Source organism: Schistocerca gregaria, chromosome 6 (genome assembly GCF_023897955.1).
Source record: "Schistocerca gregaria isolate iqSchGreg1 chromosome 6, iqSchGreg1.2, whole genome shotgun sequence".
Lineage (NCBI taxonomy): Eukaryota > Metazoa > Arthropoda > Insecta > Orthoptera > Acrididae > Schistocerca > Schistocerca gregaria.
Window position 1 is genome coordinate 33,436,993 of NC_064925.1, and position 14,418 is coordinate 33,451,410.

A 14,418-nucleotide genomic window follows, 5' to 3' on the forward strand; every position below is an offset into this window, starting at 1 on the left:
CACGATCTCCCACCACAGATAACGCAGTGGCCGATGGCTTAACTGGACGACAGTGAGCAGCGCCGTTTGCCTAGAGTTGTCGGTGCTGACAGACGAGCAACACTGGGTGGAATAAGCGCAGAACTAAATGTGGGCTGTACGGAGTACAGCGTGGCGGAATCTGGTGGCAACGGGCTGTGGCAGCAGACGAAGGGCGCGAGTGCTTCTGCACACCCCCTGCAGCACCCCTCCTGGCCGCCTGACCACATGCACCATATGATCAAAAGTATCCGGACTCCCCCAAAAACATACGCATTGTGCTGCCATATACTGCCACGTACTACATATCAGCGGCCTCAGTAGTCATCAGACATCGTGAGAGGGCAGAACGGGGCGCTCCGCGGAGCTCACGGACTTCGAACGTCGTCAGCCGATTCCGACTGTGTCATTTGTCTGTGCGCGAGACTTCCATAATCCTAAACACCCTTAGGTCCACTGTTTCCGATGTGATAGTGAAGTGGAAACGTGAAGGGACACGTACAGCACAACAGCGTACAGGCCGACCTCGTATGTTGACTGACAGTTGAAGAGGGTTGTAATGTCTAATAGGCAGAATTATATCCAGACCATCAGACAGGAACTCCAAACTGCATCAAGATCCACTGTAAGTACCATGACAGATAGGGGAGAGGTGTCAAAACGTGGATTTTATGGTCGAACAGCTGCTCGTAAGCCACACATGACGCCGGTGAATCCCAAACGACGCCTCGCTTTGTGCAAGGAGCGTAAAAACGACTCTTGAACAGCGGAAAAACGTTGTATGGACTGACGAACCACGGTACACAAACTGGCGATCCGATGGCAGGGTGTGGGTATGGAGAATGCCCTGTGAACGTCATCGGCTAGCGTGTGAAGTACCAACAGTAAAATTCGGAGGCGGTGGTGTTATGGTGTCGTCTTGTTTTCCGTGGAGGAGTTTGCATCTCTTGTTCTTTTGCGTGGCACTATCATAGCACAGGCATTGACGTTTTAAGCACCTTCTTGCTTTACACTGTTGAACAGCAAATTGGGGATGGGGATTGCATCTTTCAACACAATCGAGCACCTGTTCATAATGCACGGCGTGTAGCGGAGTGGTTACATCACAATAACATGTAATGGACTGGCCTGCACAGAGTCCTGACCTGAATCCTATAAAACTCCTATGGGATGTTTTTTTGGAAAGCCGACTTCGTGCCAGGCCTCACCGGTCGATATCGATACCTCTCCTCAGTGAATAATGGGCTGCCGTTCCTCAAGACAGCTTCCAGCACCTGATTGAACGTATGCCTGCGAAAGTGGAAGCTGTCATCAAGTCTAAGGGTGGTCCAACACCGTACTGAAATGCAGCATTGGCGGTGGAGGCGCCACGAAGCTGTAAGTCATTTTCAGCCAGGTGTCCGGATGCTTTTGATCGTACAGTGTATGTTGGACGCGAGACGACTGGAAATTCGTGAGCTGTTGAGACGAATCCCGAATCTAGTTCGTGTGGTGCGCATACCAGACAAAGTGATGGAGTGAAGTCCTGGACGAGGCACGGTGCGAGCTGGTGGTGACGCCTTAGTGGTGTGTGCTGTGTTTACATGGCATGGAATGGGTCCTCTGGTCCAACTGAACCGATCATTGGTTGTAAATGATTACGTTCAGCTACTTGGAGCCACTCGTGGACTCGGATGTTCCCAAACATCGATGGAATTTTTACAGATGACACGTCAGTGGGCCACGACTGTTCCCGAACGGTTTGAAGAACATTTCGGACAACTCGAGGGAACGACTTGGACGACCAGATTGCCCAACACGAATCTCGTATTACATTGAAAGACGTTATTACTTTTCGCAGAAAAAGCCGTACCAGCAACACTTTTGCAGTTACTGGCGGTTATGGAGGCAGCACGGCTCAATATTTTTGCAGGGTGCTTCCAACGACATGTTGTCCCCCTGCTACGACGAGTTGCTGCACTGTGCCAGGGAAGAGGAGCTCTGACACGATATTAGGAGGTATTGTGTCACTTTTGGCAGGTCACTGGTTGGAAAGGATAAGTTGGCGAATGGCCTCAGGTGTAATATGGTATTGTATGTGTGCTCGAGACGGCCCTCCCCCCTAGCGCCCTCAGTGAGTGACGGCGCTGCTTCGGCTGTTCGACAGGCACGCCTCCGCTGACGGGGACGGGCACGGTGCGCGTCGAGGTGCAGGACGTCAACGACCACGCGCCGGAGTTCGCGCGCCAGGCGTACGAGGCGAGCGTCTGCGAGAACCTGCCGGCGGGCGCGGCCGTGCTGCGGGCCGCCGCCACCGACCGCGACGAGGGAGACAACGCGCGCCTGCGCTACTCGCTGCTGGGCGAGCGCGCGCACCGCTTCTCCGTCGACCCAGAGTACGTGGCTGCCGCTGCCCTGCCCCCTGTCCTCTCTCTGCCTCCAAACAGCCGCTCCACATTCAACGCGACGCCCCCGTCGTCGCTGATGCTCTGCCCGCAGGCACGTTTCCCGCGTGCGGACTCTCCGTGCTCCCTCGCCTTCTACCATCACGTACTTTCCGCTTCCCTTTATGTCGTCCTTCATCTCTCATATCCTCCTTTCTCTCAATCGACCTCCCACAAACTATACTCCGTTCATCCTAAGAATAAACCTGTTGTTACGCTCTCCGGACTAGGTCCTACTTATGTACGTGATATATTATTACTAAGTTACATTAAATGAAACTTTATGATATTCAAATTTATTAACAGTCATCAATGTATATCTTAATCACGCTTTAGCTATGTAGATTTATTTCAAAAATCTTGTACAGTGTCTGCACTGTTGTGCTCTGACTGTTAGCTGCTAATAGAAAAAGTATGAAAATGGCTGATCACTGCTCCGGAGTGAAACACGCGCGCGGAACACGGTTACAAACAGCCGAGAAATAGACTGCCCTTAACATCTTTCATAAACTCACAGAGATAACCGGCTTTGGAGTTTTTCGAGTTTTTGGAGTAATAGATACTCACGACGAATGTGTAGCGATAACGGTAGCGTAGCATATTACTATTATATTGCCGTTCGTGGTTCAGTTGTTCAAGTTTTGTCTGACTCTTTCTTTTCTCGTTCAATTTGAAATACCTACATTTCGTAATTACTAAATTCATCATCATTTTGCACGTGAAATTCCTGTTTTCATTTCAAATATAAATCATTAACTATCGATATTTTATGGAAGACTCTTAATAAAGGTTGCTTAAATTAAGAAAACATAACATTTAATTTTTGAAGGCAAAAATCAAGAACCAAAAACTCTTTTACTTGGACTATGTCCTTTGCTTTGTAGCACAGGTGTGGATAGTCTCGCAGAAACGTGGAAAACAACCATTTACACAGCATTGTGCACACCAAATAAATGCCGCATTTTTACATTTACCACTGTGCCATTACAGTATGGACCCAACAGATCTGATCTCGAGGCAATTTAAGGGATTCGGCCTGATAAATGACAAGAGTGTTAAGCTGCCAGACGTACTGGATCTAACGCACACAGCTTTTTCACAACTCACTGCCGAACACTGGTGCCGTATAGAACAGAACACCATAAGAGAAGAGGAGAAAATGCATGTCTTGTGTGTCTCCGTGGATTCTGTTGTTGATCGACTCGTTTGTTATCAACGTAGCAGACGGCAGTTCGGGAAGTAAAACGTATTTCTCAAATTCGGATAAGAAAGGAGCTAAGAGATTACCTGACGATTGACTGTAATTAATACCTCCATTGGCTTCAGTATTCAACCGAACGCTGAAATCCCTGCAGTACGCTTTTGCATCACACACAGCTCGCTCGGAAAAAAGCCCTGTGTTTAAGATAGGAATTTTCGTCACTCTTGTTTGTAAAGAGAATACTATGTCAGGCGAGAACAAGAGCATTTTGTGCTTTCCGTTAGTCACATAAGAAGCACGTGGCAATGCTGGAGTTTTGCCAAATATTATTTCATTCTTTTTAAAAATTAAATGACGATCGAAGTTGCGTTGTTTCTCTGTTCATCTCTTTTTATGTCTGAACTGCAATTGCTCACACCGTCGCAGGGTAGTTGGACCGTTGGCTGGCCAGTGCCGTCTAACGTTAATTCGCCGGTGAAGCTGTTGTCCCGCGTTATCGCCCAGTCCACGTGCGTGGAACACAGCGTTAAACGTACACCTACCATCGTACTCGACTGTACTCGTCACAGCTTGCCCTCCGCCGCACGTGAAACGAAATCCAAAGCGATTCAAGCAAACGCGGAAGAATACATGGCGCGATGCTTACACCAGGGGTGTTCTTATGATGAACAGAGTATAGTCCTTCCAAAGCGTCTGTTAGCGAGCACTCCCACCTCCAGAAATGTCCCTTCTTCCGTCCTCTTGTAGCCTGTACCAGCCTTCTTCTCTCACCGACCGTTTCCTTCCAACTTTATCATCTCTATTCTCCTACATATACACAAAACAAGTGCTTTTAGTCAATTTTCATCCTCTCGCCTCATTGTCCGTGTTTCTACCCCATAGAGTGCCACAATCCAGAAAAAAAAACCACTTGGCAAGCCTTTTCCTCGGACCTATAGTTAACCACACAATAATCATCTGCTGTTTCTATTCAATGACTCCTTCGCTACAACAGCGCCAATTTTCATCTCCTCTTGACATCTCGAGTCATCAATGATCGTACCTGCTCGGTATTAAAATGTTGTTACTTGACTGAAAATAACTTGCCCCATCTTCATATTTCCGAGTCTTCTTGCTCTTCCGGTCACCGCGCTCTTTGTTTTCGCTGTATTGATTCTCATTCCACATTCCACACGAGCTCCATTCAGTTGTTTAAGCTTTTTATTTGCAGTTCGTTATTTTCAGACACTAATAACATGCCATCAGCAAATTTTATACACACTGTTCTCTTCCTCGTACATACTCGTCTATTTCCATCTGGGCCTCTTCCGAGCATAACTCGAAGAGCTACAGGTGAGGCAACAACCTTTTCCAAAGCCCCTTCCAATGCTGCTTTCTTCCGCTATTTCATTTCCAATTCTTATCCTTACTTTCTGTAGTAAATACAGATTCTGCACCAGTCGTCTCTCATGTCAGACCACTCCATTGCCGTTCAAAATATCCATCACCTCGTTCCATCCAACTCTGTCGAAAGTTTTTTCTGAATAAATAAAAACAGCATACATTTCTGTCCTTCTTTTAATATATCATTCCTCTAAGATTCTTCACATAACGAGAGCATCTCGTGTTTCTTTCCCTCTTCTAAACCCGACCTGTTCGTCTGCAGTTCATCTGTCCAAATCGCCATATAGCCTTTTATTGAGCGCCCTCAACAATACTTTACCTACATGATGTGTTACACTGACAGTCCTATCGTTACAGAGCTTTGCAGTTTTCTCCCTACTTTCCCCTGTTCCCAACACTTCTGCTGGCAAGATATCGATTCCACATGCCTTGCGATTCTTCGTGTCCTTCAGCTCTTTTTCGACTTCTGCTACACAATATACATGTCATTAGTTAGATGTAGTATAGTTTAAAAGTTATTATACTGCGGAGGAAAGAAAAGACAGTTTACATTCGATCTTGAGAACTGCAACACTAAATGTAATTAATTTACAGGCTACAATACGAGAGAAGGGAAGTTGTTAATCACCATATAGCGGAGATGCTGAGCCGCGATAGGCACAGTAAAAAGATTCACACAGTCATAGCTTTCGGCCATTAAGGCCTTTGTCAGCAGTAGAGTCACACGTACACACACGCACGCACAGGCTAATAATTCAACTATGGGCGCTACGAGTAATAGTCGTTAGAGAAGACCTGGAAGGGGAAGAGAAAGAGGAACGTTATACAACTCAGTTGACAATAACGGTGGTGGATGCTTTGGAAGGGTAGGGGGAGGGGGGGGGGGGGGGGGAGCGAGGCCTAGGAGGAAGTCAGGCCGCGGCGCTTACGTCTATACCTCTCTGAACTTGTTAACTCGCAGCTGGCCGTGTAAGTAGTAATGAGAATTGCTTCTTCTACTGGAATCTGCTATTATGAAGTCTTACTGATTAAAAGCACTACAACAAAATTTAGTTTAAGGTCTAAAAAATAGTTCAAATGGCTCTGAGCACTATGGGACTTAAGAGCTGTGGTCATCAGTCCCCTAGAACTTAGAACTACTTAAACCTAACCAACCTATGGAAATCACACACATCCATGCCCGAGGCAGGATTCGAACGTGCGACCGTAGCGGTTACGCGGTTCCAGACTGAAGCGCCTGGAACCGCACGGCCACACCGGCCGGCTTTAAGGTCAGTACTCGATATAAATGGTATAACGGCTTGTTTGTAGCAGTCGGTGTCTTCTGCTTAATAGTCGTTATTTCGTACAAGAAATGATTCCTTCTGCAACTGGTAATCATCTTGGCATGGTTTTAATTTTATTGTACCCCCAATTACAAGTAGGCCTATGGACTTTCGATCATTGTAGGACTAATAACAGGAAGACTGCATAATAGCAGTTTGTGCGTATACAAATTTAGCCGGTGTAGAAACGCAGTTTGTTTGCTGAGTTGAACGAGCGAGCGAGCTCAGGCCTTCCTGCGAGGCGTACGCGCCGCGGGCTGTCATCCTCGTAGGCCTCGGGGGAAAACAAAGTGACTTCATTGGCTCATAAATGGAAAAGAATGAAAACGTAACCGGGAGAAGGTGGCTGCAGGTGCTTTTCTTTTTGACGGAGCGAAGTTGGCCGCATACGAACACAGGGTCTGATCAAAAGAATCGCAACAAAGTTACGTAATTCGGAATTGGCCACAATACCAGTCCGTCACTAGAGACGGAGCCGCCACTATAAAATGACGTGGGGACTATTTTGTTGTGAGGTAGTGACAACAGAATGCGGCACTCAGGTGGGCTCAGGACTCGGAACGTGGACTAGTCGCTGGGTGTCACCTGAGTAACTGATCCGCCAGGGACATCTCAACCATTCGAAACCTGCGCCAGTCAACTGTCGGTGATGGAGCGGTCAAGTGGTGGCTCTAACAAACAACCGGCGCTAAACCGAGACCTTGCAGATCGCTTGCGCTGACGGACAGGAACCGTCGATCGACGCCGAGGCTGCTCGTGAAATACCGCGAGAAACCAGCGGTAGGAGTCTCTCGAGACTTCAACGTGCTCGCAACAGTCCACCTGTCACTCTGACAGTGCGAAGGGAACAAAAAAGAGAATGGAGTAAAATAGTCGAGTAGCTCCTCATAAGCCACACGTTCCAGTCGCCAGTGCTAGGGCCGGCATTTCTGTCATATTTCTTTGTCAAAGTTGATACGTCAAATATTTATGTCAAAGAAATTTGATGGTGTAATACGGAGCTTTGACACATCTCGCATGTCGTCAAATAAATATGATTAGATCTAGAGCCTCTCCATAGATCTGATCATAAAAGTCGTTCGTCTTGTGTTCACTGTGATGTTAAATCTAACCGCTTTGAACACTGGCGTCGCTGCAGCTACATGACTTGAAAATTGCTGTGTTCCTTAGACTTTTTTTAGTAAACTAGCTCCGACTAGTGTTCGGGGTGAGCAAGGGAACATTGCATGCTATTAATTGTGTGTTGATGGGTAAGTGGAATATGCTCCAGGCGATTTCGTGTCCACAATCACCGCTACAGCCGTCCACTTCTACATCTCGAAACATCCAGGCAGCTTTTCAGCAACGTTGAACGTTGAGCGTGCCCAGTTTCTGACGTCAGAGCGCGGAACAGGAAAAATGGTTCAAATGGCTCTGAGCACTATGGAACTTAACATCTGAGGTCATCAGTCCCCTAGAACTTAGAACTACTTAAACCTAACTTACCTACGGACGTCACACACATGCATGCTCGAGGCAGGATTCGAACCTGCGACCGTAGTAGCAGCGTGGTTCCGGACTGAAGCGCCTAGAACCGCTCGGTCACTTCAGCCAGCTACATTTCTCCTCATTTCATTACAACGAATCATAGAATTAACGGCAGTTTTCGATAGCTCCTCGGATTGCTGGAACTCAGAAACGGCGTATATACATACGAACTTCAACTGCAAGCCAATAAGGCGAGTCACGACTCTGCACCGAAGAGATATGCCGTGGATGTGACGCAGTGGCGTTTTGCCATCTCATTGCTCAACTTTCAAACGAACGTTCAGAATATCTGACACGCTAGATATTGCTCTGCACGTTCAGAAAGACTCCCGAACGTGCTATTCCAGCCGGCCGCTGTGGCCGAGCGCTTTTAGCCGCTTCAGTCCGGAACCACCCTGCTGGTACGGTTACAGGTTCTAATCCTGCTTCGGACACGGATGTGTGTGTGATGTCCTTAGGTTAGTTAGGTTTAAGTAGTCCAGGGGACTGACGACCTCAGATGATAAGTCCCACAGTGCTCAGAGCCATTTGAACCATTTTTGCTATTCCGCGCTCTGACGTCAGAAACTCGGCACGCTCAACGTTCGACGTTCGCATGCACGGTCTGTGTGCCAACGGCTTAAGCGGGTCGAAACTTTTATTTGGAACAGTCTTTTTGTCGTGCCTATCTCCGACTCGTCATCTCTCACGGATGTTTTCGCACGTCCTGTTTGCAATAGTAAATGTACCGAGGTGCGACTGGTGGTGCAGTTGTTTTCACGACGCTGTTTGCCGCAGCACGGGCGAGCTGACGACGGCAGAGCCGCTGGACCGCGAGGAGACGGCTTCGTACCAGCTGACGCTGGTGGCGCAGGACGGTAGCGCCACCGAGCCGCGCGCCGCAGCCGTCAACGTCAGCGTCGTCGTCGCCGACGCCAACGACAACCCGCCGCGCTTCTCGGCGCCGCGCTACACCGTCTACGTGCCCGACTCCACAGCGGCAGGTGGGGGCTGGCGCTGCCGCCGCCGCTGCTGCTGCTGCTGCTGCTTCTGTCCAACTCCCGGCAAACTGGTGTCTGCGTCTGCGTGGACATGAAAACGCTATGGAAGCCTGTGCGATGTGTGTGGCAGGGAGTGCGTCCCCCTGTACCAGTTAATTACGGTTTCTCCCCGGTCCTTTTACGTACGGAGGGCGGAGAGGCCGATCGTTTGAGTGTCTCTGCGTCTGCTGTAATCAATCTGGCCTCGTCCTCGCCATCCCTACGGGAGCGAGCGATGCCGTAGGGGCTGCTAGTATATACCTAGAATCGTCGGGCTTTCTCGGAATGCTTTACCAGCTGTACAAGTATGAAACCGGAATTCGGTTGCAATAACTAGACGTCTGATGAAACTAACAAACAATATTTTATTCAAAATAACCTCCATTGCTGTTTATACATTCCAGGCTATCAATTCCACGCAAAAAAACTGTTCTTTTGAATCGAAGCAGTCAGCGGCCGATTTTCGTACATTTCACACGAATTGAAGCTTCGATCAGCGAGACCGTGTCCCAGTTATGCAAACATATGATAATCGGACGGAACCGAGTCTGGAGAACAAACAACATGCCCTAGTATTCTCAACTGAACGCTTCGATCGTTTCCCTGACCCATTTTTCCGTGTGTGGTGTGGCGTCATCGTGGAGCATATGATTTTGTGTTGCCTTTTTCCGTATTCCGGTCGTTTTTCACGTAATGCTCGATTTAAAACGATCATTTGCTGTTGGCAGCCATCAGCGTTAACGGTTTCATCAGGTTTTAGCTGCTCATAATACATGATACCCTTCTGATCCCATTAAACACAAAGCACGTCTTCTTTCCAAAGCGATTCGGTCTTGCAGTGGATATCGACGGTTTGCCTGGATTCACCCACGATTTACAACGGTTAGGATTCGTAAAATATATCGATGTCTCATCACCTGTCACTATTCGGTGGAAAAACGACTTTCTTTCATTGAGTTCGTGCGGAATCCAGTTTTCTACTTTCTGCGCCTTTCCCATAGCTTACAACGGAAGAGAAAGGGCTTTCTGCGTCACACTCAGTTGTTCCGCGAGTTCCTGTCGCGTTTGAATATCAGCTTCATCGAGTAAGATCTGAAATTCGATATCTTCGAACTTTATCGATGGTTTCCGGCGCTCGTCGTTTCTCACGTCAAAATCACCAGTTTAGAATTTTTTGAAACACTCTGAACGCTGTGTCTTCCCGAGAGCATGTTCGACAAAAGCTTCGAAAAGCATTTGATGTGAGTCTGCGCCACTTTTCTTCAAACGATAACAGAAAACTAGTGCTGTCCGCAAATCGTAGCTCGTAGGCACCAACATGGACACGTTTACGGTTCCACCGATGTGTGAAACTTGGGTAACTGCGCGTTGACATTCGTCGTCAGCCGTTACAGGAAACAGATGGCGCTGCAGTTGCAGTCTCACGGGCTCTACACTGACGGCTATCACCATCTATAGGGAAATTCCGGTTTCATACTTGTACACCTTGTACGCCTGTCTCCGAGAGTCTTGCAACCCAGTCTCCTCAGCAAGTCTGTAACACTCTCCCAAGGGTCAGGCAACCTTGTGACCGTTCGCGCTTCCCTCCTCTCTACACGTTCACCGTACCCCGTCACCCTTGTGTGGTATGGGCCTCCCACAGCTGAGCAATATTCGAGAACGGGTCACACAAGTAGTCTGTAAGCAGGCTCCTTTGTACACTCATGTGTTTTTCCAGTATCCTGCGAGTGAGTCCAGCTCTGCCACCTGCTTCAGCTGCGAATGAGCCCGTGCCATCTGCCACTTCATGTCCCTACAAATTGCTAATGTCAACTATTTGTACGAGTCGACTGGTTGCAGTACAACATGCGACTTTCAAGTACGTCAGCAGATAAATACGATATTGCAGTGGCCATGTTACCGGGCAAGCGACTTTCAAGTACGTCCGACCTGTACGGGAGTACGCATAACGGGTGTACGGGTACAGGTCGTAGACGCATTGTTGACGACGTGTGGAAGTTTGGGCCGGGCAGTGAGTCGTGCACGGATAGCCAAATGGTGAGGCGACCGCTGGCGATAAGTAGTAAACCCGGATTCGAGTCCGGTCCGGCACAAACTTTCACTGTCGTCATTCCATTCTATAGCTGAAGGCAGACCTTATTGGCAGTTGCGAATTCATTAGACGTGTTTGCAGGCTGGTGTCATGGACGCCATGGCGTGTTTTATTGATGGAGTAACGAGAAGACTAGGAGCGAGCGTGCCGAGAAAACCAAATTTCAGGTTTAATTACCTTTCACCGTGGACAACGCAGTTGCCGACGGCTTTCACCTGCCGACCGACAGCAGCGCCGTTTGCCTAGTGTTTGTCAGCGGTAACATACAAGCAACACTGGGTGAAATACCCGCAGAAATCAGCGTGGGACGCACGACGAACGCGTCCGTGGCGCCAGCGCTGCGAAATTCGGCGGCAGCAGACGAGTGAGACTGGCGCCTGTGCTAACAGCACGACACCGGCTGCGCCGCCCAGGGCCCGGGACCGTGCCTGCTGGGCCCTCGACACCTGCAAAACCGTGGCCTAGGCCGATTTCAGCTCGTGACAGCTGGCAGTAGGGTTCGAGTGTGGCGCACGCCCTACGGAGCAAGTAGTCACCAAGCTGATGGTGGTTCCATAACGGTGTGGGCTGTGTTTACGCCGAGTGGACTGGTCCTCTGCTCCAAATGAAACGAACATTGACTGGAAATGATTACCTTCTGCTACTGGGAGGGGATTTGCAGCCAAACAACTACGGTATTTTTGTGGATGACTAAACGCCATGTCTCCGGGGCGCAATTGTTCGTAATAGGTTTGAAGAATATTGTGGGCTATTCGAGCCAATGATCTGGTCATGCAGATCGCCCGACGTGAATCCCGTCGAACATTTATGGGTCACAATCGAGAAGCGAGTTCGCGCGCAGAATCCCGCAGTTGTGGGCTGTACGGACAGCGCGGCTCGACATTTCTGCCGGGGACTTCCGGCGAGTTGCTGAGGGCGTGCCCCTCCGCGGCTCTGCACTACACCCGGCAAAATGAGTCCCGGCACGGTATTTGGACGTATTACACGACTTTTGTCGCTTCACTGTCAATTTACATGATAGAAAATAGTTTCTGAAAACATCTGTTTAGAGTGTGGCCTTGTAAGGAAGATCGAAAAAGTAATGAGAAAGTACTCAATCGATCTGGCGAAAAAAGATATTTGTGCCACAGCCTGAGTAAAACAAGGAATCGATTCACAGAACAGATTCTGAGTTCCCGAGGGTTGTCAATTTGGTAAGTGAGGGAAGCGAGAGGGACCAAAACTACAGAGCAACATCGAGCCTCGAATACAGTGAGCACCTTCAAATGGAAGTACGTTGAGTTATCCAGAATGAAGAGGCTTGCATGGGATTGGGAAGCGCCGAGAGTTGTGTCGGATCCACTACGTGAGTCGCTGTACTGCCTTCGCAGCTACGGCGATCCGTTCTGCAGCGTCGCGCAGCGGCAAAGCAGTGTAGCGTTTCGGTGTTGTTGTGATAGTCTGCAGCTCCCCGAGTGAGGTTGACCCGACACGTGTGCTTGGGGCGACTTAAACCTTGTCCAGTGAGGCGACGAACCGCTTCCGCGCGCGCCGACGCTTCGTCTGTAAACTCACGAGCTAGCTGGGGTCCACTGTTTTACAATGTTGCACCGAGCCTACAGCGGCGTGCTTTTAATGTGCGACTTTTCGATTAATGAGTTAACACTGTACGCAATACAGAAAACGATTACATCCTTCAGAAACACAACATTATAGAGTAAACTGCGTTAACGCGGATATGGAAGCTATGCTGCAACGATATTGACAGAAGAGGGAGGATTAGGTTGCCTCTCCCTGCTGAACCTCTCCATTTACGTACCTCTCTGCAAGCAGCGCAGTGGCCACAATAATCCACAAGGGTTTTTGCTTGCTGTTAGAGTATATCTTGTTATCTTTGTGCTGTGCAGGTGTGTTTACAGAGATAGTAAGTGTTTCACCTGGACAATGAGACAGGCAGTTACTGTGAAACTGTTGGTGGAGTACTTTGGTATTGCAGAAGATGTATCTACATGAGAAGAGTGTGTTATTTACGAACAAAAAAAGCAGCAGTTGACAGAAGAGAGTGTTGTAATAGCAGTTCTTACTACACTTGTATCGGATGAAGAGGCATCATATGAAGAGGCGTCAGATGAAGAGGCATCAGATGAATGAAATGATAGTGCCATCGCAGTGAAGGACGAAGCAAAGTCACCAGTGGCGGATTTCCACGGAAGCTGCGGTTCATCTTATCAGCCATCGTCTCCAAGAAAACCAAGTTTTCACAAGGCTATCAGGCTGATGCATACGAGATATGGAAAAACACCTAAGTCAAGGAGAAGGAAATGTTGATCCTCGCCGCCTGTGTCGTCCTGGATTAGCAACTGACATGACACCGTGCCTGAAAATTACAACACTGTTGTCACAGAAAAGGAAAATAAAGTGCAAAACTGTGTTGTAGTATCTGAAAACAGGCTAAAACAATGTCATTCATCAAACCCAAATAAAAATCTGAATTACGTGATCATACTGTAGCAAAGAGACAGGAAAATGCATTAATACATGATCCACAAAATTTAGATGTAAGAAGAAGATTGTCTGTTGCAAAATAACCCATAAAGTTAGCAAGCGCTGCTGGCTGAATAGGATGTCGATATTCGACAAAAAGCTTATCAGTTCGTGAGAGAAATCAGATCTCTCATTGAGGAAAAAGTTCTGTAACCAGATCAAGTAATTAAAACTGACCAGTCAAGATTTGATAAAGAGTTACGATCTGGACGTAATCTCGCAGTGAAGGGAAGCAAGCATGTCTTTTGTGCGGTTGGATCCATAGCAGTAACTACTCTTATATGGTAATGTCTTGCATTGAGCTGCTACCCCATACGTATCGGAGCCCACAGCCCATTTTCCTGTAAATATGAATATAAATTTACCGAATATCAAGGCATTTGCTAGCAAATCTGCTAATATGACGAAGAGGGATTTAAAGGTCTCCCTCGAATAAGTAATGTGGCCAGATATACAAGAAAAAATTGAAACCCTTCCCTTCTTTCCTTCGACTCCTGGAAGGGCAAAAGAGATGACAAACTACAGAACTCTGCAGTTCCTGAATGAGTTTAATTCATCAAGAAGCTGATTCCAGTGAAGTGCACAGGCATTGTACAACCTACCGATGTTTTCTTCTTCCGTCCATACAAAATTTTTATAAAATTTATCACAGATGCAATTATGGTATCTTCTGACAATTACATTAACATATGCCATAGAGACCACTTATTACGCCTTCAGCCGTTTGTGTATTGCCAGTCTTCAGCCGCACGATTCTCCAACGTAACCAAATTTGCATTTTTTGAATGCGGCTGCACCACAGACTTTCCTGGTGTATTTCAAACGCTCTTGGAGTACTACTTCGAAGAAGGGTTAACGGAAGAGTGTTTCCACTAGAACTGTGGCCAAGCTGCTTTCATCAAACGTG

The 14,418-nt window shown here is 47.9% G+C and overlaps 1 protein-coding gene across 1 annotated transcript in view; it reads left to right on the forward strand.

The window, feature by feature from the left end:
- LOC126278037 (cadherin-related tumor suppressor) overlaps positions 1-14,418 on the forward strand; it is an 817,086-nt gene that overhangs the window by 612,186 nt on the left and 190,482 nt on the right. Inside the window, 2 exon segments of the mRNA XM_049977779.1 lie at positions 2,165-2,393; positions 8,655-8,860. Of these exon segments, the coding sequence (XP_049833736.1) occupies positions 2,165-2,393; positions 8,655-8,860 (435 nt within the window).